The sequence below is a fragment of the Gopherus evgoodei genome, chromosome 9 (genome assembly GCF_007399415.2).
Source record: "Gopherus evgoodei ecotype Sinaloan lineage chromosome 9, rGopEvg1_v1.p, whole genome shotgun sequence".
Taxonomy (NCBI): domain Eukaryota; kingdom Metazoa; phylum Chordata; order Testudines; family Testudinidae; genus Gopherus; species Gopherus evgoodei.
Window position 1 is genome coordinate 85,272,924 of NC_044330.1, and position 27,525 is coordinate 85,300,448.

Genomic DNA, 27,525 nt, shown 5'->3' on the forward strand with positions numbered 1-27,525 from the left:
TGGAAAGGTATAACAAGTGGGGTTCCGCAGGGGTCTGTTCTGGGACCAGCTCTGTTCAATATCTTCATCAACGACTTAGATGTTGGCATAGAAAGTATGCTTATTAAGTTTGCAGACGATACCAAACTGGGAGGGATTGCAACTGCTTTGGAGGACAGGGTCAAAATTCAAAATGATCTGGACAAATTGGAGAAATGGTCTGAGGTAAACCGGATGAAGTTCAATAAAGACAAATGCAAAGTGCTCCACTTAGGAAGGAACAATCAGTTTCACACATACAAAATGGGAAGAGACTGTCTAGGAAGGAGTATGGCAGAAAGAGATCTAGGGGTCATAGTGGACCACAAGCTAAATATGAGTCAACAGTATGATACTGTTGCAAAAAAAGTAAACGTGATTATGGGATGCATTAACAGGTGTGTTGTAAACAAGACACGAGAAGTCATTCTTCCACTCTACTCTGCGCTGGTTAGGCCTCAACTGGAGTATTGTGTCCAGTTCTGGGCACCACATTTCAAGAAAGATGTGGAGAAATTGGAGAGGGTCCAGAGAAGAGCAACAAGAATGATTAAAGGTCTTGAGAACATGACCAATGAAGGAAGGCTGAAAGAATTGGGTTTATTTAGTTTGGAAAAGAGAAGACTGAGAGGGGACATGATAGCAGTTTTCAGGTATCTAAAAGGGTGTCATCAGGAGGAGGGAGAAAACTTGTTCACCTTAGCCTCTAATGATAGAACAAGAAGCAATGGGCTTAAACTGCAGCAAGGGAGATTTAGGTTAGACATTAGGAAAAAGTTCCTAACTGTCAGGGCAGTTGAACACTGGAATAAATTGCCTAGCGAGGTTGTGGAATCTCCATCTCTGGAGATATTTAAGAGTAGGTTAGATAAATGTCTATCAAGGCTGGTCTAGACAGTATTTGGTCCTGCCATGAGGGCAGGGGACTGGACTCGATGACCTCTTGAGGTCCCTTCCAGTCCTAGAGTCTATGAATCTATACCTAGTCCTGTCTTCAATTCACTGTTGCATTGATGTCCTGGTGAAATTCTACCTCAGATAAATATATCCTGGTTACCTAAATTTCCCTGCAGTTTCAAATGGATCCTTCCTCACTTTCTGGTGTAACCTGTGGGCAGTGGTGTTATTAGCTGTTAAATGGCTGCCATGTTCCATTGCAAAGGTGGCTGGACCTCAATAGTGGGTGAAGTTATCCATATAATATGCACATTTCTGTTAGCTTTCAAGGTGCTTAGGGATCATTAGACATAAAAAACAGCATATAATGTTATTTTATTTGTCAGGATTGTAGCATGGATATCTGTGGCATTGTATGAATAATAAATGTATTCATGTCAATAGCAGATACATGACATAGCTTCCTATTTCCACAGGAATTTGGCTAGGCTCTGCTCTGTCACCATCATTGTTTAGTATTAGTATCAATTGGTTAATGGATAAGCTTGAGGTAGGGGTTCTGGAATCGGGGGGGGGGAGAGGGAAGGGGCCATGGCCCTTCCACTTTTTGCCACAGTCCCCTGCCCTGCCTCTTCCCTTTGAGGCCCTGCCCTCCCTGGCCAAGCTGGAAGCCAGAGCTAGGCCAGGGAGCCCGGCCCCTCCGCATGCCCAGGGTGGGTGGGGTCCGAGAGCAGCCCCTGGCCTGTGGCCCTGCCCCCTGGCCTCCCCACCCATGGCAGATGGAGGGTCTACCACTTCCCACAGCTGCCTGCATGGCTCTTATCATGGCCCAACTATGGCTATTCAGACCCCAAGTCCTCACCCCTAGGCCAGGCTGGAAGCCAGAGTCGGGTAAGAGCCATGCGTGCAGCTGAGAGGAGCCGCAGACCCTCCACCTGCCCTGGGTGGGAGGCCAAGTGAGTGGGAACATGGGCCAGGGGCTGCTTGTGGGCCCCTCTACCCCAGGCAGGTGGAGAGGCCTGGGCTCCCCAGCCTGGTTCTGGCTTACTGCTTGACCAGGGGTGGGACATCAGGGAAAGAGGAGGAGGCAGGGCCTTGCAGTCCCCCCACTTTTAGGGAGAATCCATTGCCCCTGGCTTGAGGAGGCATCTGTCAGCGGCAGTGAGCTGAACACCATTCTGCTTCAAACAGGAATGGAAAATAACTGGCTAAGCAGTGATACTGCTGCAAAAGACCTGGGGGTTATAATGGATCCAAATGGAATAGGAGTCAATGTGATATAGTTGTGAAAAAGGCTTAGGTAATAATTAGAGATATACCAATCTCCTAGAACTGAAAGGTCATTCAGTCCAGCCCCCTGACTTCACTAGCAGGACCAAGTACTGATTTTGCCCCAAATCCCTAAGTGGCCCCCTCAAGGATTGAACTCACAATCCTAGGTTTGAGTAGGCCAATGCTTAAACCACTGAGCTATCCCTCCCTCCAATAGCATTCTGGGCTGTGTAACCAGGAGTATTGTATTTAAGACACAGGAGGTAATTGTCCCACTCCACTCAGTCCTGGTGAAGGCCTCAGCTAGAGTACTGTGTCCAACTCTGGGAGCCACACTTTAAGAAAGATGTGAACATAATGAAGAGAGTTCAGAGGAGAGCAACAAAAATGATACAAGAGGAAAAACTGAAAAAACTGGGCATGTTTAGTCTTGAGTCAGACAAAGAAGCTCCTCTCTTATCCTCATTTCACCACATACTCTCCCCTAGACAAAGCAGGGAAGCCTTTGTAACTTATCTGGTGGCTCCTGATTGGCCATTGCCTGACCCTTCGAGCTGCTGGAGGATCAAGTCTTGTAAGACTCTGAGCTTGAGTGGCTTATCTAGACAGGGGGGTGCCAGGCCAGTGATACCCACAGCAGGGGACAGTGAAGGCCTGGCGTACCCCATCACATGTCCCTTTTCACGTTATGCCTCTGGATCAACAATATCCATGATCTCTCATTTCCTGGCATACTTAACTCCTCCACTAAAACTCCCCTCCCAACTTGTTGATGTGAATGACGCATCATAAATAAAGCCCTTTGCCACCAAACCTTTTGAACTCACCTTGACTCTCCAATTCACAAATCTGTGTTGACTGTCTGCACATTTGTGGTGGAGCGAATGCTCTGTGAGGAAGGCCTCTGCTTGTACCTGGCTTGCTCGATCCAGGCCTCTCGATAGGCCATGATCACAGCTGGCAACACATTGTCCTGTGTTTGCGGGACCTTCTGGCACATGCTGAGTAAGGACCTGATTTCTGAGCGGAAGCTCTCATTCAGCCAGCAGTAAATGAAGGGGTTATAACAAGTGCTGCTCATGGCAAACCAGTGCAGAGCAAAATAGAGGGAGTTTTTGGTCTTGATGCCAAGGCTGGAGATGAGCACTACATAACAGTTGAGTGGGAACCAGCAGACAGCAAAGACCACCACAACCAACACCAGCATCTTGATGCTTTTCTTCTTGTTCTTGTGGTGGGTGATGTACTGCTGCGTGGTGATGTCCCCAATGGCATTGCGCAGCCACAGCTTCTTGGCCAGGTGTGTGTAGGTGATGGTGATGATCAGAAGGGGCAAGAGGTAGAGGAGGAGGAAGGTGGAAAGGTCTAAGTATTTCCACACCAGTTCTGCAGGCTCAGGAAAATCAGGAAGACACAAACTCCGGACGGTAGCTTCCCTTTCAAAACAAAAAAGTATTTTTTTATAGTATGTGGCCACAAAAACATTCATGCAAATTCCTTCATTTCCCAAACCAGTGTGGAACTTTCAGGCCACAATATAAATGGCCTGTCTGCTGCACTTGTAGATATCACAGAGCTAGTATTACCACCACTGCTTCCATAGGACCCAAATCTGCTATTGTTGTGTACACTGAACCATACCTTAATATGCAAGCAGCCTCATTGCAATCAGTGTGACTACTCCCATAGTAAAATACTACCAAATGGAAGGAATGGCAGAACCTGGCTCATAGTAATTAATATCCTTCAAAGGGGAAGAAGTACCTTCCCACTTCTGTCTTTCATGTCACCCCACTTCCAACCCCCCTTCCCTCACTAGAAAAACAAATAAATTACAGATGTGACTACTTATAGATACTGTAACAGTGTAACTGCAAGATGTTTGTGTGCATTCTTTATTACCCCACGCCTTGTATTCGTGACACTTCTCCTTCTCCATATCCTCCTATTTGAGTGTATGTGCCCCCTGTGTCTTCTTTTGAGCTCCTTGGGACAGAAAACATGACTTTGTCTGTCTAGCATCTTGCATTTACGGGGGCTGTAAATAATAATGATAATTGGGGGGGAAGGCTAACTGTGCAGGACAGATTATGAAACTGAATATACAGTATGCAGAAGTGTAATAATAATGTGTGTGTGTGTATGCACACACACGTGGAAGGGAGTGCTGTACAATTTTGATTGTGGTATGTTTGGGCGGAGCTGCAGAAAAGTAACAAAATGCTACTTCTCTAAGGCTTTCCAGCCAATGATCTCCAAGCAGATATTAATCAAACCCTCGTCACCAGTGAATGAAGCAGGTGCTTAGGGCGACCAATGGGAAGGGATGGCACGTCCGATCTTCGATGGCAATTCGGTGGCGGGTCCCTCTGTCCCTCTCAGAGCGAAGGACCCGCTGCCGAATTGCTGCCGAAGAATGAGCTGCCGCCTAAGTGCCGCCGATCACGGCTTTTTTTTTTAATTTCCTTCGCAGCTTGGTGCAGCAAAAAAGCCTGAGGCCCTCTGTGTTAAATGAATATAACTATCCCTGTATTGTAATTCTGTTTATGAAAATTTTACCCTTCTGTAGGCCTCTTTCTCCATCGCTTTCAAAGTGCTTAGCAAAGCTGGGTAAACATGATTATCACTATTTTATAGAAAAGGTAACTGATACAGAGAAGCTAATGGGGCTACACCAAGAATTATATGGCCCATGCTGCTTAATTAAAATACAGGTCCATATATGTATCATACATGTGTAAATTAGTATTATTATGCATCATAACGGTATGAATATTATCTACTTTTACACTAAGATAAAGTGCTAATGGTGATCTATGGTGTAAACTGATTACTTGCTGGTGTCACAGCATAGTACTGCACACTAGGATGTTTATACTTTCCTCTGAAGCATCCACCATTGGCCATTGGTCTGGTGCATTATGATACAAAGGAAGGGCAGTTCCAGTACAATCCTTCCAGTGTTTGCACAAAGTGGAAGATGTTAGGTTCCCATCCTGACCAAGGAGAGCAGCGTTTCAGAAAAGTATTAGACTAAATCAGGTCCTTGTATCCTAAAGGGCTTTTTTGTCACCATGGTGCACTCTCCCTTGTATTGAGGTCCACATTCCTGTTGTCAAGAGTGAATGACATGCTTTGTGTGGTTTTGTTTTCTGAAGCGTTTCTTGTTTAGAATAATGCAAGGCCTATTAACGAAAACTGAAATCTTCTCTTGGAAGCTGTTGCTGAGAAACGGGCAGTTTTGTTTGTCATGGCATGAGATGGGTCCTCCTGTCCCCTCAATAAGGCAAAGAGAAACTCTTATGACCCATTTTTTATAAACAAGATACCAAAAGCTGTCTTAAAACAAGTAACCGCAAAGAAAAGGGAGTTCCCTGAAGGAAGGACAAAGCCCCCTCAAACCATTCTTAGGAACACTACACAACCCTCCTACTCATCTCCCCGTCACAGACCCCAAAGGGACAAACAGAAGGCAGGAGTGTGTCTCTGTAATATCCCAAGCTGTGGGCTCCATCCAATGACTCCCCACACTTCCCCAAGCTCACAAGCGTTGCCTGTTAACTTGACCCTATATGATAGGCAACTATCTATTAATATAAGTTAAACAATTTCTCAGTGACCCCCACCAGAAGAGACTGAATGTTCCATAGACCAAAAATAAGTTCATGTTGCTGGAATTGGTGAACTATTAAGGGAGGTGATGACACACACATTTATTTCCTGGAGGTGTTTTAAACCCATCTTTTTCTGTCTCTCTCCCCTCTGCTTTGTCTCTCCCTACCTGTCTTCTTCCTACCTCCGTCTGTACTCAGGTGCAGTCACTGAAGACTTCTTAATCCCTGTCAGACAACTTTATTCTCCATAGTTTGATTAATATCTTTAATATCCTGTTGTCAACCTCCTGCACTGACTATTATGCCATTAATAGAAGACCCTCCAGAACTGACTTCTGTGAATGTAGGATGACTGCAATCCTCAGGGGAGCTGACAAATGGCAGGTGTGTAACTAGAAAGATTTTGGATTTTTAGGACTTGGAAACTTTTGATAAAAAGGAAGCAGATGCAAATGGAGAAAGCAGACTTTGAGACAGAGAATTTAAGGCCAGAAAGGACTGTCACAGTTTAGGGCAACTGCACTCACAGGTGCCGACTTTCCAATGTGTGGGGGGTTCTCGACCCCCAGATCTGCTCCATGCCTTCCCCCACTCCATCTCTCCCTCCAAGGCCCCACCCCTGCCTTGTCCTGCCCTTTCCTACCCACCTCTTCCTGCCCCGTTCTGCCCCCTCCCCCAAGCATGCTGCATTCTCACTCCTCCCCACCCCAAAGCAGCTGATTTTGGTGAGCGGAAGGCACGGGGATGGAGCAGGAGGCGCTGAATGGTGCAGCCCACCAGCGGGCAGAAGGTGCCGGGGGGAGGGGGAGGTGCTGATGGAGGGCTGCTGGTGAGTGCTCAGCACCTACCATTTTTCCCCATGGGTGCTCCAGCGCCACAGCGCCCACAAAGTCAGTGCCTATGACTGCACTTGGATTCCCCCTCAGTGGTCCTGCCAGGGCATCCACTCTCTGCTTCCAGTTCCTCAGGCGTTGTTTCTCTTGAGTGGAAACAAGCATGTCTCTCCATTCTTACTGGGGTTTTCCCAGGCTGGACAGTTCCATTGCCTTCACTCTGTCATTCCCAGCATGGACAGGTTACCTTAGGACACCTGCTTGCTTTCTCTTCAGAGATGGATAATATTGTAATTGCTACAGACATGTTACCATACAGTTCTTTCTAAGCAAGCCTATTTTATTCTTACAGTACAAAGCATTATAGAGAAAACATATTAAAATAAATAAAAGGGCCTAATAATCTTACTAGAGTTCATCCTAACTTTTTCTTGGGCTCTGGCAAGCGCATCTTTTAATACGCCACCCTAGGGGCGTCCTTGTTGTTACAAGTTCAACAGAGCTTCAGCTCACAAGTCCACTCAGAACACATTCAGTTTCCTTTTTATACAGTTCAGAAGTTTTAGAACTTGAGTTTCCACAGGCAGCTAGTAAGTATACAAAGGATCTCTCCCTCCTCAGGGCATATCTTCAAAAGGTTGGCTTCGGAGGAGAAGAATTTGCATTCCTCTTACCTCAGTGTATTTCCTAAGGAGATCCATTTCCAACACATTGTTCCAAAAAGATCTTTGAGCTTTCTCATACTTTCCAGAGATTGCATTAATCTTGTTCTTCCGCTAAAGAAGTTCCATACAATCTCACAACAGCACATAAATATTTGCATTTGTAATACAACGAACTCCAGAGGTGCTAACTTTAATTCAGTAAGGTTTCACTTAATTCAGTAAAGTTTCTCAGTTCTGTAAGGCTTGTTCAGAATATCACAGGGCATTATCCATTAATATCATTAAAATGGGGTCGCGACCCACTTTGGGTCCCAACCCACCGTTTGAGAACCGCTGATCTAGTCTAACCTCCTGCATATCACCAATACCACCTAGCAGCCAAACATTAAACCTAACAAATGAAATTAGACTGAGGTATTACAGCCCTCAGGAGCCTAAATTATTATGTGCCACAGGCAGAGATGATCCTGGAAAGCAAACTGCATGTCACACTTCAGAGGAAGGCAACTTCCTCCCTGCCCCCTCAAGGTCACTGCCAATTTGATCCAGGGAAGAATTCCTTCACAGTCCCACATTTGGTGATCAGTTAGATCCTGATCATATGACCCGTATCTGTGCTCTGACCTACCTTTCTTACAGATACCACCAAATCCACTCACCAGCAGTTGGCACATACACAGTTATGCACATCCAGAATTAGCACTATAAATAGCCAGGCTTATCAGGCAGTCAGCGCATAGAGCAAGCACCCAACGTGATCTCTCCCCTGATAAATATCCGAATCTGCTAGTGAAAGCAAGGGTGGGGAACATTACCTGAAGGAATAGAGAGGTTCAAATTGTATTGTAAAGGAGTGTGAGGTGGGGTTATGCCATCACGAGAACTTTAAGATGGATGACTATCCTCATAGTTCACAGTTCTCTGGGCATTATCATTCAGGTACTTATCTCCAGGGCTTTCTAGAAGGATGCAAGAATGCATAGTAAAAGGTTGTAGACCCTTTGTGAAAGAACTGTTGTGAGAGCAAAACCAGGCATACCACAGTATTTTAATAAATCTATGGCCATCAAGGAACTCAGTGGTTCCCACAGTGCTGCACACTATGGCCACTTAGAACTTGCTGTTGACAGAACTTGTATCCTGCTCCAAAAACCTAGCCTACTACCACTTAAGAATCGCCAGAACTTGTTAGCAGTATATGTCAGCGGGGCACAGTGGTGCAGTTCTGATTCCATTCAATGCCATCCAGAGGGCGATGATGCACATACTCCCTAACCAGTTCTTTACACTATCAAAAACTCCAGTCCCAACCCAAGGCAATGTTTCCCCTCGCTGAGCTGTCTAATGTGTCAATGGATGAGCAGAGACAGGGGCAAATGTAACAGTCTGAGCAGCATTTGTTCATTCATAAACAACATGTTTATACATTAAACATAGCTGCAAAGCAGTGCAACCATTGAGGTAATCCAGCATTCTGTTTGCATGGTCTAACCAGTGAAGACATTGTATACATCAGTAAGATACTGCCCAAGCAAATAAAATGCAAGCTCAAGTAAGAAAGAGAATACAATATACTACACATTAATTTTATATATCATCTTAAATATGAATTCCTCCCTCCCCAAAAGGGAGTGAGAAATTAAGAGGTGAGGCAAGGGAAAACAAATGGGCACTTGTATTAAAGGTTTTGTAGACAACATTCTTAATATAATAGTTTTGATGTACTAGCACTGGGTCCTCTCTCTTTTGTTGTCCATTCATAGGAGGGAAGTAGCTGTGAGCCAAGGAAGAAAGCCAAGGCTATCTTGTGTGGTTTTTGAACAGACAAGTCAGAAGGATCTGTAAGCAAGATGAAAATCTTTCTAATGTTGATTATTATAGCCTACAAATTCTTCTCCTTGGGACTGAAATCTCAAGCAGACAATATTGTTCACTCTGATACTATCAATTCTCTCTTGCTCCAGTGGGATTCTCCTTGATATTTACTGACTAGCAGTATTGAACGAGAACATGGGAAAAAAATAAACCTGGTTTGTTTTGATGCATCGTATGTGGCTGCATCTATCCCAAAGAGACCTTCTTTCTTTACTGGTTAGGAAGAGAGTGTCATTAGCTGGTGCCACAAGCTTGCTGTCAATAGTGGACTAAGGCAGTACCTATGATCTTGGCCTGTCCCAGAGCACAATGATCCCTGGATCCATCACTCCATCCTGCCCCCATGATACAATGTTTTGATGTCAGGATCCTAAAGCCATAAGTCCTCAGTAGCTTCTGCCCATCTGTGTTGGCTATATTGCAGGTATCACCCTGAGTTTGATTTACATGTCTTTTGCTGGCAGTGATCCATGCTGCTTTGTGGGCACTGGGGTCAGAAGAAATCTCATATAAAGGGAGAAGAAGTAGTTTAAGGCTTAACTAAGAAGAGACAACTGCTGGATCTGGGCTTCCGCATGGTAGACTAGATAACTATCTTGAAATTGGATGCAAGATAGCTATCTTTGCACTCCTCCTTCCCTTCCCTCCCCTCCCCTCTCCAAATGGAGCATGAAGGGAAACATTTATGGATTTTGCTATGCCAAACTCCAGCTCAGAATCTTCACCTTCTTGTGGCACTCTGTGAATCTTCTCTGAATGTGAAGTTTCACTTGATCTCCTTCCGGTTTGCCAAGCAAACAGCACTCTTCACCTCCTCTTCACAGCAAAATAACCAAAGCAAAGTGGCATTAACAAGAAAGGTTTTATTTTCCTGCAGAATCACCAGACCACCTTAAAAAGCACCACCATGTGTTGTGGTGCTGCTGCTTCTGTTTTGATGTATTGTGTTTAAGTGTTTGTCAAAGGTGCCTAACGTGTTGAGAGAGGCTCCCCTTGTTTAGATTTATCAAACAAATAAAACCACAGATGCAGAAGTGAGATGATCTCGCTCATTGAGTAAATCAGCTCCTGTGGCTCAGTTTGCTGAGGTTTGCACTCCTGTTGATCAGCAAGGGAAGTCTTTGTTGTGTAATGTGGTGATCCTAGATAGCTCTATATGCGGCTTAGACACGTATAGCTTTGCCTCTGTAAGTATCAGACATGTGTGCTGTGATTTTGAAAGTTTGATTCCTGCCTCCTTCACCTTCCCTCACAAGAATATAGGGTTTGTTGGATGGCAGGGGGTATTCTGTTTATGAACAAAAAGGTGAATGGGGAAAAACAGTGGCATTCTAGCTAAAATAGCCTTCCAGGAGTGAATCTAGTGCTGAGAGAAACCACACAGAACCTTTAAGTCTTTTAGCGATGACAGAAGACAATGGCCCTGAGCACTTGTGCTCACTAAAGTTCCAAAGGCCCCAAGTTTCACAGTGGACCAGCTGTCTTCACCAAACTCCATTTTGTGTAATCACACTGGCCCAGATCCTCAAAGGTATTTAGGCACCTAACAAACATTAACATCCACGATAGGTGCCTAAACGCCTTTGAGAATCTGGGCCATTCTGTCTATATAAAACTCCCCGTGCATTGTCAATTGGACACAGTGATCGTCACTTCTTGGGCTAAACTATCCTGCTTTATGTCAGCTGCAGCTTTTCCCACCTGAAGAAGTAACTACATTTCAGTAGTGGGGGAAGCGATTCTTCTAAATGACTGTGTAACGTGCCATGGGGACAGAGGAGCAACTTACCGGTAGTTGTACTGGAAAAGCTTCTGATAGATTGCATGGGGCAGGGAGAAACAGGTTGCCATCAGCCAGATAACAGAAATGCTCAGCACTCCTCTTGTTAGTGACATCCTTTGCTTTAGTGGGTTCAGAATAACCTGCAGTAGAGACTTCACAGTGACCATCATCTCCCCGGGAAAGAAAAGTCCCTTCATTGTTACCTGGAACAGATATTTTTCTTCACACGTTCCAATGCTTTTAAGAAAATCACTGAATACTTAGAGAAATGCCTAACAAATTAGAGTGATTTGGAGAAAACTGAAAAGTAGAACTCTACAACTGGTACCAAAGTCAATTTTCTCTGGTTTGTCATGAAATTACATTAGACCTTAAACCATGACTGAGCAGTGACAATTGTGTAAGATTGAAAGGATGTTTATTCTAAATATATCAAATTAAGAAATGCCTCACACTGTAACTGAGGCAACAGAGCACACCTGGCTTGGGTATTTTGAATTTTCACACAAGGTGAACTGAGCTCTTTATTTTTTGACATTATTTGTGGAGAATTTCAGGGTCTGAAGATCACTAATTGCCTGATATCAATGGAAGTTTTCTACAGGGAAGGGACATTGTTTCTATGTTCCTATTTTTTTCTCTCTACATTTTGTAATGAATGCAGTGCTCACAAAAATGACAGGCTGATACCAATGGCTGTAGGCCAGAATAACACAGGCAGATGCTATGTAAACTCCCCTCTCAACTCTGACAATGCCCCCTCTTGTGACACCCCATTTTATTTCAGTTCTGGACTCCACTTTGCTTGCCCATGGTTAGACGGGGATACAATGGTTTGGAGCAACTGTGCCAAAGGAATCTTACACCAGTCTGGGGATTCTGTACCTGATGTCTGTCCAGAGCTATGGCTGTCAGGGTGAGTGTGGAGACATGAAGAGAGCAGTACTGCACGAAGCGGCTGATATGACACATGGCCTTTCCAAAAACCCACGTGCTGTTCACAAACCGAACCTGCAGGGAATGTAACAAATCAGCAAAACCATCAGCAGGGCACAGTGGTTCATGTACCTGAGCCAAACAAATAGAGGCGCTCTTGACACTGCATCTGGAGAGCTCATGAACATACATAGCCTTATGGTGCCCTCTGTCACTTGGGGCAGGTTTCCTCTGAAGCCCAAGAAAACTATTGTCAACTTTAGACATTGAAACTCCTTGGTAATTGTTTATAAATAAGGCTACGACTTAGACACAGAGGTTGTGGAAGTCATGGAATGCGTGACTTCCAGCGATCTCTGTGACTTCAGCCTGAGGTGATCGGGAGCTGCAGGGTCCCCCGCCACCCACAGGGGCCAGGAGTCAAAGGGGTACCCCCCCTGCCTCTGGTGGCCCCTGGAGCTCCAAGCCGCTGCAGGTGGTGGGGGTACGCCATTGTTTCTGGCTGCGGCAGGGGAACCCCTAGGCTCTTGGCTGCAGTGAGGGCCCCTGAGCATGCAGGTGGCGGGGGGACCTCTGGGCTCCTAGGCACTGTGGGCCCCCAGAGCTGTGGGTGGTGGGAGTACCCCACAGCCCCCAGCTGCTGTAGGCAGTGGGGGCCCCCAGAGCTCTCAGCCATTGGTGGTGGGGAACCCTAGTGCTCCAACACCCAACCTGTGGTGGGGGCCCCCAGAGCTCCAAGCAGCCCCATAGCTGCCCCACAGATCCCCATTTTGACACATACTTTTAGCAAAAGTCACAGACAGGCCACGGCTTCCATGAATTTTTCTTTATTGCTTGTGACCTGTCTGTGACTTTTACTAAAAATATCCCTGACAAAATCTTAGCCTTATTCATAAAGGTTAAGACTGAAATTCCAGACATTTTGCCAAATAGCAACTTCTAGGAGCTTCACATCTCATTTAGAGCCTTCTAAAGGGTTGAGCCTGTAAATCACACCCCACTTGTGAATACATCCAAAATAAGTCCAGTGACGGAGTCTATACAAGCACTCACTCCACATCGCATGGAAGCTCTACTGCACTCTAGTGGTTCAATGACAAGGACTAGGAGGTGATGATGTTGGAGCTAATTTTGGATTTGGAAAGACCCCTCTTTTGCTTACCTGGCAGAGCTGCTGTCTATGGGCCATGACTCTGCCCAATTCAAGTCTTAGCCCCAGAAGCATGCACCAAGTGAATGCAGCCACCAGATGAAGCACTCTGCTGGATGGCCAAACCCATGCCTAGCTCTGTTTTCAGCAGGAATAGCAGCGCGGCTTGTGGCACTTACCAAAGTGAAAGGAGTGTTGAGCAGAGTGATCATGATATCGGACACTGCCAGATTGACAATGAAGAGACTGGTGGCTGAGTGCATCCTCTTGGTCTTGATCACCACGTGGCAGACCAGCATGTTGCCAAACAGGGATATGATGATGATAACTGAGTATGCCACGATTAGAAGAGCTTTCACTGTGGGCTTCTGGGACTCTGGTTCATACTTGGCCAGCTCAGCAAACTTCTCCCACTCAACAATCCGGCTGTCTGTCCAGTTGAGGGCTGTCCTGTTGGCTGCCTGGTAGATTGACATGAGGTTAGCCAAGGAAGAGCTATGGTCAAATGTCTCCAGAACTCCTGTGACCTGGGAAAAGTAGGGAAGCGACTGATGTAGGGGGCGAGTCATTGTGGTTTCCAACTGGGTTAAGCTAAGAGCAGACACAGTTTAAGGTGCAGCTCCAGCAAGTGTGGTTAGTGATTGTTTGACTTTGGAGACGCTGCTTCTCTACAAGGCTAGAGGGCATGCAGTCAGCATTAGTAAAGCCAGCCTTTAAAATGTAAAGTTAGAGAGCGGCTACAGGGCACAATAAATTCTTCTGTGCAGTCAGAAAGGCAGTAGGGTCTTGTTTAACTCTGATGTGCAGCGTGGAAAGGAGTTGTGAGAAACTGCAGACTCTCATAACTCTTTCATGTGGTAAAAATTGCATTAGCCACTAAGACAGGGTGGAAAAAAATCCAAAACTACATGAAGTAAACCTGTAACAAACTCTCAGGTCAATGCTAATCTTGGATAGCATTTGGCACTGTCCTACCACCACTTCAGCTTCTCTCCTTGTTCTCAGCTGTACTTATTGTTCTTTCACCCTTCTGAGATTCTGTTGTGTTCATCCTCATTTCTTTATTTCTGACCATCTTACTCTTTTCTGTTGAAATGAAATGCACAGCCATTTCCAGGACTGTCCTTAAGTGCACAAATAGCTATTATCTTCATCTAACCACGATAATTGTCCAAGCGTATTCAGAACCTGTGAATTATATCAGAAGAACATTATAGGCCATTTTCTCTTCCACACAATAACTGTGAATTCTGCTTCCACTCTTTCATATTTGATGGTAAATGACCTTTTTAGGTAGAGGCCTGTTGATATCATATACAAATAAACTATTATGTAGATGCAGAAGGACTTGAACATTCCTCTAGGCTCGAAAGCTTAGCTCCCAATACCTTCTGAGCCCCCCTCTAAGAGCATATCCAGATATTTCTGGCAACTGACCTGCAATTAGCAGAAAGCAATACATTTTTTGTATGCTACTGATTAACAGGGTGGCATGGCAAAAAGATGTTGTTAGCGGGAATTACTTAACTATATCCCACTATCATGTATTATGCATATGCCATATATACACATTAGAGAGCAAAAAGTGTTCCATGCTGTGACGGGTTGGACCCCTTGGGAAGTCACCTGATGTGCTAAGATACCACTAAGTCTACCTGTTCTGCCAGCCTGGGCCCCTTTAACCAGTCTTGCTGAGCCAGGCTCTTAAAACCTCCTCTAACACACACACAGGCAGGGCTACGCTCAGCTGCAGATCAGCTCTGGGAAGACTCAGCTTAAGGGACTTGCTCCAGCACTCAGATGTCCACCTCCCTTGGAGTACAAACCCCAAATTATATGAAATTTGTCTCTTCTCTCAATGTGGAAGAGGGTGTACACAACTTCTTCCCCCCCCCAGTTAGAAATTACATAAACTGGGTTATATTATAAATCAGAAATAAATGTATTAACTATAACAGGTGTATTTTAAGTAGTTACAGAGGTAGCAGAAAGAACAAGGCAGATTACTAAGAAAATAAAACAGAGCTTGTAAACTAAGCTTAATACACTAAAGAAGCTGGTTACATATAAATTCTCACCCTAAATGTGGTTCTAATAATCTTCTTCACAGGCCAGACGCCCTTTCAGCCTGAGCCCAGTTCTTTCTCCCATTCAATCTTAGTTGTTTCCAGCAGTCATCTTGGGTAGGGTAGCAGGGGATAACTGATTGTCATAACATTTCTTCCCAGATCTGGACCTTAGTGTCCGAAATATGGGTGTTAGCATGAAAACCACCAAGCTTAATTACCAGCTTAGATCTGATAGCGCTGCCACCAATCAGGAATTTTAGGGCCTGATATCCTCTGGTCCCCCCAAACCTTCCCAGGGGACCCCAAGACCCAGATTCCTTGAGTTTCACCACAAGGGGAAATAACCCACTTCCCTTCTCCCTCTTCCCCTCCAGGTGTTCCCTCCCTGGGTTCCTGGAGAGATATACAGATTCAAGCTCCGTGAATCTAAACAAAGGGATTCCACCCTCCCTATCTCCTCCCAGATTTCCCCACCCTGGGGACCCTAGGATACTCCCTGCTTCAAGTCCTTGAAACACAAGTACCGAGAGATCTAATGTCTCTCCCCCCTCATCCAGAGGGCATGCAAAGTCAGGCTTAGTAAATCTAACACAAAGAGATTTTCCCCCCTCCCTTCATTTCTTAGCCTTAACCAGTGAAAAACACTCAAACAGGTCTTAAAAAGAAAGCTTTATATAAAAAGAATGAAAAAGGACATAAAAAGGTCTCTGTATCCAGGTGACAATATACAGGGTCAATTGCTTAAAAGAAAAATGAATAAACAGCCTTATCCAAAAAGAATACACTCCAGCAACTACACACATGTAAATACAAAAAAAAAAATATAAACCTATTGTCATACTATCCTTGTACTTACAACTTCGAAACAGAAGATTAGAAAGCCAGGAGATTCCTGTGGTCACTCTCAGAGCCGAGAAAGAGAATAGACCAAGAACAAAGGACTCACACCCAAAACTTCCATCCACCCAGATTTGAAAAAGTCTTGTTTCCTGATTGGTCCTCTGGTCAGGTATTGTTTGTTACCCCTTTCCAGGTGAAAGAGACATTAACCCTTAGCTATCTGTTTATGACACTGTTGACCTTGGATTACCTCACTCTCCACCCTTAAATAGGATTTGCATAAGGCGGGAGTACTTTGTTTCCTAGTTTGCCCCCACACTTCCCTTACAGTGGAAAGTGACAAGAAGTCCCAGGTAATGTTTTAGTATTAGGTAACAAGACTCTGTGGGGCCCTTGACTCTGTGGGGCCCTTGTAGCCATTCTCCACAGGTTGACCCACAGGTTCACAGAAAGACTACGCTCTTTTACAGTCCATTGTCCTGTCTGGCTTTCCCGTTGTTGTACCTGAAGTGTTAGCAGTGGGTATCACCCAAAGTAGCATAGTTGAAATATAACACAGAACTTGGGTATTGGGGTATCCTCCAGCACTGGCAGACAACAGTAGAAATACAAGACTGTGGGTTTGGACAGTTTGGTGAAAGGGTCACCCAAAGTAGCATAGTTGAAATACAGATTCATAGTCAATACTCTTAACTTCAGATACAGAAACGATACATGAATACCAATATGATAATCGCATACAGTAAATCACAGCCTTTCCAATGATATCTCACATGAGCCATCTTGCATGAAGTACATCTCAGTTATGTCATATTCATTAGCATAAGCATATTTTCATAAAGAATATGGAATGACACGTCACACATGCTACTTAAAAGTTGCATCAATGTTATTTTGCATATCCCTCTACCTGTGAAATCAGATGCCTTCACTATTGTAAGTGCAACTCAACAGGCCTCAGAGGGAAAGGAAATCTTTGAAAAATTCCTAAAATAGCTTTTAGTACATTTGAATAGCACACTTTCAAGAACTGTACACATCACAAGCTTCCGGGGTTAAGCCTTAAACCATTGGGCAAGGGAGGTTTCTGGCTTTCTAATGGTACAAAGACCAACTCATGTACTTTAATCGTGTCACCTAGTTATGGCCAGTGTTGTGTCAGGGTAACCTGCAAAGAAGGAAACACTTCTTTGGCAAGTTGATTTTTCTTTTTTCTTTTTTTTTTAAAGTGGAAGCTGTTTGGAGCTGCTGAAAGGTTTGTAGGTGGGGCAATATTCTCTCTCTCTCTCTCTCTCTCACACACACACACACACACACACACACACACACACACACACACACACACACACACACACACACACACACACACACACACACACACACTATAGCTCTATATTTTTTCGGGTTGTCTAGTAAGAGGCAGTAGGGTGAGCAATTTGTACACTCACGGAATGATCCACTGCCCCAGCCACAATATACGAAGTTAGACATGCCGGTATAATGGGTGGTGATTTGAGTGAATTCACATGGCCAGTCTCTATAGACAATTCTCCCTTCCAGGTGGTCCTTCCATTTCAACTATGAAGCAGAGTGTGAGAGCAGTTCATGGAGGAAGTTTATACTGTGCTATATCTGCTTGGAGGATAAGCAAGTGATTCCATCAGGCCTGCCAATCTGGCACCTTTCACCACCCACTGAACTCAGTGAAAAATGTTAAGGAGAAATATGCTCCCACACAGACTGTAAATCTCAAATACAATCAATAAACACCCATGGAAAGCAAGAATTCTAAAGCTTTTCATCCATTTTGTTGTTTCCAACAAATGTTGTCCTTAGCTAGGTTGAGAGAAGGTAATTTATTGCCCACTGTTTCTGACCCTTTCACCAAACTGACCAAACCCACAGTCTTGTATTTCTACTGTTGTCTGCCAGTGCCAATACCCAAGTTCTGTGTTGTTCCCAGAGGATGATATTTCTTGCTCGTTGTATACACTATCCTTTCAATGCAGCATAAGCACAGGGCACTGACTTACCCCCCTCCCCACCTCCCAAAACTGTTTTATCAGTAATAGAAATCACTGTAATAGCACCTTATATTTGCTTGGTGCTCTACAACTGTGGACCCAAATGCAGCAAGGATCTCTACAGTGGCTGACCCTATGCCTACTGTGATGTTGTGTACACCCCACACAGGACTGGAAGGGGTTAAGGTGGCCAGGGAGGCTAATTAACTCCACAGGTAGGGCCTATATAAAGCCAGTTAGCTGGCAACAGAAGGAGGCTGCTGGGAAGTAGGATGTAGTCATGCCCTGAGTAGAGGGAATCGGTAGGCTGGAAAACTCAGAGAGGGAGGAAGCCATTAAGGTAGATGAAGGCTCGGGGGAATAGCAGCAAGGAATAGGAGTGCAGACCTTGGCTGCTGACCAGAGGGCCCCTGAGCTGGAACCTGGAGTAGAGGACAGGCCTGGGTTTCCCTACCAGACACTGGGAACGTGGCACCAACCAGGCAGGGGACAGCAGATTGCCTGGGACAGTTTATCCTGGAAAGACTTTGTTATGTGTTTTCCTTCCAGGGGTAGTGTATGGTGACCCAGCTAGAGTCATGAAGAGGAGGTTGCGGTTCCTAGAGTGAGAGGCGTCCCTAGACTGAGGATATGATGGGAGAGACACCACCAGTGAAGGGTTCAATACCTGGCCAGAGCTCACCCCCAGGATAACCAGGAGGAGACACCATTAATGGTGAGTCACCTTATGGTACCTACACAGAACTCCATGCAGCACTGGGCTGGAGATAACAGGAGATGCTCCCTGCCCTGAAAAACAAATGCTTTAAGCTAGATAAGACACAGGATAACAGCAGAGGGAAGGTGGGTTGTGAGGCTTACTGATGAATGAAAGGATTGCTGGAAGAAGTGCATTAGAAGGAGGGATATGAAAGAAGAACATGAGGGTACATGGCAGATGAGAAGACGACGACCCTCTAGCATGTGAGGTAACATGATGGAAGACAGGAAGCCAAGACTGGGAGGAGAGAAAGAATACAACAAGGTAATATGTGGGATAGTATTAGCTGTCCCAGCTCCTAAAAGCTTAATCCTTGCAGGCTAGTTAAAGAGCCCTGAACTCCTTTTGGGTGTCATGGTAAAGCATTAGGACACGACTTGGGTGAATCATACACATTATCACAGCCAAGAAGAAAACCAGGACTCTGTCTTTTATTGGCAGCAGCTCTGCCAGGTGAGCCAAGAGACAGTCTAACGTAGACCAAGCTGGTAGGAGCTGTGCTTAATCTCATCCAGAACTTTCCCTTTGTATTGTTTTCAGAACCTGGTTGGACTGTGTTGTGGGGGGGGGTTGCTTGTGGGGCTCTGATGCACAGCTGCTTGGCCCCTCGGCCACTGTATGTAGTGGAGCTCTGTGCTGTCCTGTCCCACTCCTGGAATAACCCCCCCTTCTGTGTGGAGTGGGGAAGTAGCTGGTAGGGAAAGCAGTAACGGCGCAAATGCTAGCAGAAAGTTCCCCTATATGAGGGAAATTACCACTGTCCTTTCCCAGCCTCTTGGAGGCCATGGCACAAACAGGCCTCTGTGGACTGGAGAGTCTGGCCCCCAGTCTCTGCCAATGGTTTGACTCATGGATTTGTCAACAAGTGTGAGCTGTAACATTCCCATTAGGGCTTGTAATAATGGTGAGGTCTGAAAATCCCACCCATAAGCAAGAGGGAAATTCAAAGAAGCCAGCTAACATGAGGGGAAGAGAAGCTGGTACTGCTTAGAAAGGCACTGCCCAACCTCAGTCTTGTTCTCAGTGCCATTTATTATTTTAATAGGAAGGATGACTAGTCCAGTGGCTGAACCATGAAACTTACAAGGAGACCTCAGAGTGGGCCAGATTCACCAAAGGGCTACACTGGAACCTCCCCAGGGAAACAGGCTTCAGTAGTATAACTTATCTGCAACTTCAATACGTAGTGTAGGGGCTCTGTACGGGCCCACAATAGTGACAAAAGTGGGCAGTGCTGGCTGAAAAGGGGGCCTGGCTTTCTCTGCATGTCTGAAACATCTCCCTTCTCCCTCCTAATCCCTTGATATCTTCCCCCTTTCTCCTTCGTGTTTGCCTGAGTTTCTGGAAAGTGTTTTAGGACAGTGTTAAGGATGGTCTATAAAAACAAATGGATACAAATACGGGTCTTGGAAGAAAGTACCCAAGAGACTGAAGGAAGCATTAATCCTGAAAACAGCTCATTGAATGCACTTTCCCACCTGTTAAATTGTTCACAAGAGAGAAAGGTGGGCTATCAGGGAAATCCAAGAGCTTTTAGCTGCTAAGTACAGCAGGAGTAATCAAACAGAAAAAACATCTGATTTTCTGAACACCGAAATAATACTGGGGGTGTGATTAGCCTTTGACCATGGTAGTTATGCTTTTGCATGACACAAGAGCCAGGGCACATTCAATGAAACTGAAAGGCAGCAGATGTCAAACAAAAAAGGAGATTTTTTTTTTTTTACACAAAAAGTCACAATTAGCCCATGAAACTCGTGTAACAAGATATCTTTGAAGCCAAGAGCTTAGCAGGATTCTAAATGGAGTGGGTATCTATATGGATAATGAGAATACCCAGATATACATTAAGTAAGGATTTTACAAAGAGTGTGGAAGGATATAAATCCTGTAGTAACTTTAATTTAGTCAATTCCTTGTCATATTCAGCATCACTCTGCTCCTCTTTAGGCCACCACTATGTCTGACCTTTCCCTTCCTTCCCCATCCTCCTTTATCTCTTTCTTCCCCTCTTTGAGAGTCTCAGTTACTTCTTCCTTTGCATTTCCATTCCTGTAGCAATTCCCAGCTCTTCTATGGCATTAGTTCCTTCACCCCCTTTTTCCATTCTGTCTGCTAGAATGATCTGCCATGGAATAGTTAATGCTGATGTTGAAGTATCATCACTGGGCTTTATAGCTGATGTGTCAAATTAGATGAATGGGGAGTGGGTTGGTTCACACCCGTCAGAGCTATCTTATCAGGCTCTGTGCAGACTCAAGCAGACATCACTGTATCAGTTTACACTGGTTTAACATTTGGAAGGTTTTCGTTGCAACCATAAAAGATATATATATAATTTTTGTTTTTACATGAAAGCTGAGTTTCTGGAGAATGTGGCTAGGTCATGTGGTCCAGATCTGGTCTGCAGATCATATGTTTGACAGCCCTCCTGAAAGTGATGGGGATTAGGAGGAAACTTCCCCTGAGGACAGGTTATTCTATAAGAGTGGAATTTTTAAAAGCATCCAAGTGATTAGGCACGTGAGCCCTACTGAGTCAGTAGCACTCAGGTGTCTAAGTCATTTAGGTAGGTTGGAAAATCCCACCCTAACTGGCCATTAGAGAGTTTCTTCCATTTGAGGTAACCAGCCCTGGCTGCTGTTGGAGACAGGATATTGGATCAGATGTACTACAGATCTGATCTGTGATGGAAATTCCTATTTGTGTGTGTTTAAGCTAAATCTAGATTGTAATCTTGTCATAACTGAAACATTCTGTTTTTGTGTATGAAGGGAGCTTGCATAGTAGGCAGGTCGTTGTACATTAGCTCATAGTTCTATAGATTTATATATTAACTGGAGGAAAACTGAAGTAGACAACTTCAGACAAACTTTTACATCTTTCTTTTATGAGGCATCACTATCTCTTTGGAATATATGTCCAGCTGTTTAAAAAACATCTTTTCTGTTTAACAAGCATCTTCACAGTCACAAGCTGCCAGTTAAATCCCATTCTGAATGTATAAGCATTACTGAACCTGTTCCTCCATTGCTTTGTCAACTCAGGATAAAAGCAAATAAACTATTTAATAAAATCAGATATTAAAAGTACAAATTATGCACAGATTACAGGCAAAATCTAATTAACTAGGAGAACAAAGTACCTTGTCTTTAACTTATTTCTCATTCTGCCCTCCACTCACATTTGCTTAGTTTTGTACAGAAATCCCCAAGAATTACTGTCAGCTTTAAAAGGCAATTTCTTGAAGTACTGTCACAAAAGTGTCTCGAATTCAAAACATAAGGGCAGCAACAGAAATCCTCTAACAATCACAGCACTGTCTCCTGGATTTCTCTCTGTTTCCATTTAGGAATTTATTTAGGGATCTGCAAAGAAGTATATTCCAGCATCGCACCCCGATCTGAGCGATCAGTGATCTGTTTGTATAAAACGCTTTCCATTCAACGGGTCTCTTCAGAGAGCATAGAAAATTCACGCCCAGGAAAGTATTGCAATCTAGTGACATTCTCTCTCACCCACACAATCCCCTGGATAGCTTTTGCAGTCTAGTCACACACCCACTCACAAAATGTTACAATCGAATAAAATGCAGGCCAACACTCCCGTGTAAACAGTGCAATCGAGCCACACACAAACACAACCCCCTCAGAGATTGCAAGCTAGTGGCACACACACTCTACATTTTTACAGTGTGTGATTAAAATGCCGACTGACTACCCGAGAAGCTAAATTCACAGAGCTGCTGCACTGAACCAAGTGCAGCAATGTAACGTTCGTCCTCCCTTTGCTCCATATTTAACTTCGCTTCTTTACCCACCTGCTGCAGCGAGAGGTCACGCAGCCACCCCGCAGCTGCCTCAGAAACCAGCCGCCTGGCCAAGAGGGAGGCTCTCCGTTGGTCCCGCTACTTTGCAAGAGGCTCGCTGCATCCCAGGGATTTCCCTCTGTCCTCCCCGCCCGCAGCCTCCGCGCTCTCCTGCAGCAGCACGTTGGAGGGGACCAGCCTGTTGCACTCACACGTGGAGCCGACCGCCCGCTTGCCCTCAGCTGGCCACACGAGCGACGCCGCCCGGCCAATCAGAGGCAACTGCAGGCAACTAGGGTGGGGGGAGGACTGCTCTCATTCACAAAATGGGCTGGTCCCCCGCCCTGGGTGGCACTGCCGATCTGCAGCGCCCAGCTCAGCTGGCAGTGCGGATGTCACAGCAACAAACCCAGCAGAGCAGATTGCAGCCCCGGGGGCACGTTGAGTGCCTTGAGCAAGGACTGAGGGAGGCTATACCGATTGCCAAGCTGCCTGCCTCTCCCGCTTTCTCGCTGCCTTCTATAGAGCCCATCAATATGGCATCTCGCTGCTTAAATTACACTGACCTTTTCTGGGGGGATGGGTTATTTAGGCAGGTAGCTTTGCTTCTTCATGCCTCCGTTTCCCCATCTGTGCTGAAGATACTCACCTTCCTTGGTAAAGTGCTTTGAGAGCTGGGGATTACATGTTCTGCATACTGTTTGCAATATCAACCATACAATCAACCCTGTGGAGAAATCAGACCGTAACCAGGCCCTGCCTCCCCCCTAAAGTGAATAGCTCAATTCCAGTTTGCCTGGAGATGGGCATGCAGAAGTGACCTTCTCCAGCAGGGAAAGAGAGAATGTAGAGAAGCATCTGAATCACATCATTCTGAAGGAGGTGCTGGAATCAAGGCAGGAGGAAGAGCCTGCTGGTTGGACATCTTATTCTGAAGTCTTCAAACTAGTGATAAAGCAGTACCTCCAACCAAAGGGAATTGGATTCAAATGCAAGGCACCATATGTTCCCTTTTTTAAAAATTGAGATAAGAAAATCCAAAATGTAGCTCATTGTTCGTGCAATATACACTGGCTAGAGGTGATTTTAATACTGGTTGTATTAGCGTTCTTGCTTGTCATATTACATTACTTATGCATATCTACTCAGCCTATGGCTGTATTATTCAGCTAAACACCAAAGGAACCAATTTGTGTATTTAACTAAAAAAAACCACCATAGTTTAGTGATTCTTTTGTTTGTTTGTTTCAGCGCCAGATGTCTGCATAGTGCTTTATAGACTAATAAAGACACAGCCATGTGCCAAGGAATGTACAATAGGGGCTTGTCTTCCCTAGCAGTCTCACTAGAGTTATGGCCCAAGTGTTCCTGTTAATGTTTGCATAGCAATTTGCCAATGCAATGTGCTGGCTAAATGCTCATTATGGTTATTACTATGTCATCATAAAATGTAGGGATTAGAACATGAGAGATTAACTACACCGGCTAACACAGACAAACAAACTTGTACTGGAGTTCCTTTAGAATTTGAATTTTATTGGGGGGAGAGGGAGGGATGCTAAGCAGAGGAACAAGAACTGAGTGCTCATTTCAAACAAAAGACTTGATCTCTACCAAAATCAATGAAGCCACATGAAACAAGTAATATCTTGGTGCCTTTCTGCCAAGAGGTGCCAGATCAGATATCCCCTGATGCTGATGACAAAGGACTGATCTGTCCCACCGATCAATTTAAAAGCCACGGTTCTCCAAGCCCAGCTAATATGAAATGTAAGCAGCTGTGTTGCTTATTTGAAAGGAAATTCTCTAAAAGCCTGATTGAAAGCCCAGAGAACTCAATGGGAATCTTTCCATTGACTTCCCTAGGCTTTGAATTGAGTCCTAAAACAGGAAAGTTCAGAGTGATGTGAAAAATTTAGTTACCCAGCTAGGAGTCTGGGTTATAATCATTGTATTGAAAATCGCCAGCAGCAAAGATTTAGGCAACACACTTCAAGGTCAGATTGATTGGGCTGTTAGCTTAGTGTTTTGTGATGGTGTGAAGCACTTGTGTTATACAGAAAACTTGGAAACACAATAAGAAAAAAACCCCTCAAATCTGGCCTAAACATTTTGGTTTAAGATCTTTAGTGGATATTTTTTATTTTAGTTGCTGATTGTTCCTACTCCTAGGAACTCATTTTCCTGTTTTGAAGGCTCTTGTTAACTGATTTTGGTATCTGAATAAAATAAAGTCTAGACAAGGATTTCCAGAGGCAGTTTGAAAGTGGTGGTGCTTTTCACATTTTCCTTCCTACCATGTGCATTTTTCTTACCTTGATGTGTTGTTAAGTTTCAGTATTCTGTATGATAGTCCAGTTCATTATTTTTTACAAGGCTACTAGGATGGTATAAATTTATGGCTGGCATTAGTATTGCCTTTCCTTTCTTATTTAGTACCATATGATACTCCTGATTTCACTACAGACTTGATCCCCAAAGCTGTTCAGTGTCACAAGGGAATTGAAAGATGACAATCCCTTTCCCTCTACAGCACAAATAGCCAAAATATGGGAAGGTGCCATTAAAGCATTGACAAGCTACAAACATGGATTTGACTCCTGGCAGGATGGATAAGATGAGCTGTAATGCCTTAGCAAGTGACCTTCTGGGAAACCCCAAGTGAAAATGGTGATATTCTTCCATAAGACACTCTATAAAGCATTGCGGCCAGTCCATGCTTGACATTGTTGGCAAGGGATTTTTCATTGTACCTACAGTCTCATTTAGAAAATACAGAGTCCAGAGAAAGGATAAAACAGATTGTGTGTTCCAAAGTGTCCTAAGACTTCTTTTCCTTTGACAAATTCTGCACCATTCCAGCCAGCCAGCTGGATTCCTTAGGGCAACAGTGCTAGCTAAACAGATGCAACTCCAAGGTAGAAATTAGTCAATTGTCTTTATGGTTAGCAGCAGATAATAAACACTCCCAAACGGAGAAGTGTTAATATAACTCATTAAAGAATGAGGCTGAAAGGCCCTGAAGGGCTGCTAGATTTCTCTGAGGAGAATTAGGGCTACTGAGCTCAGATCAGAACTAGAGTGCAGGGCAGGCAGAGTGTTTTCCTTTAAAATTAGTATTCCATAAGTGACTTTAGTGTTGATGAAATGTGCTGGTCTGGTGTCCCTATAGATTGAAGTCCTTTGTAAATCTGTAGTGGAATATCATTAGTTTAAACTTCTCTTGCACTATCTCCAGCTAATATTCTTCATATTGACTCTGGAGAGTATCTCTATGAGTAGGCAGGTCTCCAGCAAGATTGGTTTCCAGCCTCATTCATGTTTTTTTGTATAGGAATTGAATTAATTCCGTACCTGACAGGTAAAAAGAAGGCAATTTGTGGGTTTATCAGCTCAATGATATTTTGGTTAGTCTTTTTTTTCCCCATCTGTTCTCTGATTGTGATATTCAAGGGCATCTGAGTATTCCATTTGTAATGATCCATTCATATTTTTCCTGCCTACTACATTTCGCTCTTAACATTCTGGTGCTTTATAACTATGCGTAAATTCAGGGGTGAAATCTGAAGGGTTCATAATAACCAAGTTATAACTTAATCCCAGGCTATCTATCTCTAGGAGAAATTATTTAATTACATGTGTGCTCTGGCACCTTCTGAAGCACACACAACACTATTTATAAATTAAAATCTCATCTATTAAAATCAGTGCATCTTACATTTCTTGATACCTTACTGGTTTATGATATTTATTTCCCCCCCAAACTGGGTACTCTTTCAAATATTGTCTTGCCCTGGCTTGCAGTTTGCGAAGGTAGCTACTTTCCAGATACCAAGGTCCCAATTCAGCAAAGCACTTAATCATGCTCTTAACTTTGGAGCGCTTGTTTATGTTCCATTCAAGTTAGAATTGAGGGTCTACAACTGTTTGCAATCTCAAATAAGGGAATAAAATCCATTTTAATCAAGGTAATAGTCAAAGCATGACCAGTTTGAGTTGTCATGCATCCTTTGAAATTATCTGATCTTAAATGAAACACTTTAAATTGTATTTATGCAGTGTTGTTGTAGCCACGTCGGTCCCAGGATATAGCTTGTCTCTGTAACCAACAGAAGTTGGTCCAAAAAAAGACATTACCTCACCCAACTTGTCTCTCTTAAACTGTATTTGGCTTTTAAAGTTCTATTGAAATTAAAGGGTGTGATGCTGTATGACTGAAATATGACCATTTATATCATTAAGATTGCCTCTGTTAGACAATTGCAACAAATCTTGTACAAAGTACACCATGCAAGGTGTCAATAGAAAAGTTAGGATTTTATAAGTATGATTATCCTGTTTATATGCATATATTATTTTTGTATCTGAAGTAATAAATATTGACCATGTACTGGCATCATTCATATGTGCTGTATTCCTTGGATAACAACCATCAGGTAAAATCTACATTGAAGCCAGACAACTATGTGATTCATGGCCTTTTAAAGACACTTAACTCTCATGATGGGCCGTAGAAGAAATTCATTCTTCCCAGTACTCTTCCTGTGGATGCCTTAATAGGGATATGGTGGACAATGGCAGCTCCTGTGAGTCAGCAAGCCATGTAAGGACATGTGATATGCTCATGTGACTCTGGACTCCCTATTGTGCCAGTAACTTTCCACAAACTGGGCTGTGAGCTTTATTTGAAACAGAAAATTTCCAGGCACATGCCAAGAGTATAAAAGACCCCTGGCATGACTCCTTTTTGCCTCTTTCGTGCTCTGATTCTCTGGGCTGTGGATTTACAACTAAAAGGAGCATATTGAACTATGGACTGAGGACCTTCCAATCTTTTGGAAGTTACCAGACACTTTACAAGCCAGCAGTCTGTAAGATCATTTCTGCAAACAGGATATAAGAATATTGCAGTTATTGTATGTATATGATCCATTAATCATTTAACTCTCCTTCTTTTCTTTTATTAATAAAACCTTTAGAT

General features: G+C 44.0%; 1 protein-coding gene across 4 annotated transcripts in view; it reads right to left on the reverse strand.

Moving 5' to 3' along the window:
* Positions 1-22,640, reverse strand: part of LOC115657182 (probable G-protein coupled receptor 83) — a 45,665-nt gene extending 23,025 nt beyond the window's left edge. For 2 of the 4 annotated variants that reach the window (XM_030574613.1, XM_030574611.1), the window contains exons 1-6: positions 22,557-22,640; positions 15,122-15,279; positions 13,223-14,231; positions 11,843-11,968; positions 10,964-11,160; positions 3,015-3,623 (exon numbers count right to left, since the gene is read on the reverse strand). In XM_030574613.1, coding sequence (XP_030430473.1) covers positions 3,029-3,623; positions 10,964-11,160; positions 11,843-11,968; positions 13,223-13,612 — 1,308 coding nt within the window. In that variant the 5' untranslated portion in view covers positions 13,613-14,231; positions 15,122-15,279; positions 22,557-22,640 and the 3' untranslated portion in view covers positions 3,015-3,028. The remainder of the gene's footprint in view (positions 1-3,014; positions 3,624-10,963; positions 11,161-11,842; positions 11,969-13,222; positions 14,232-15,121; positions 15,280-22,556) is intronic. The other 2 variants (XM_030574614.1, XM_030574612.1) reach the window with 2 other exon arrangements.
* Positions 22,641-27,525: the final 4,885 nt, after the last annotated feature.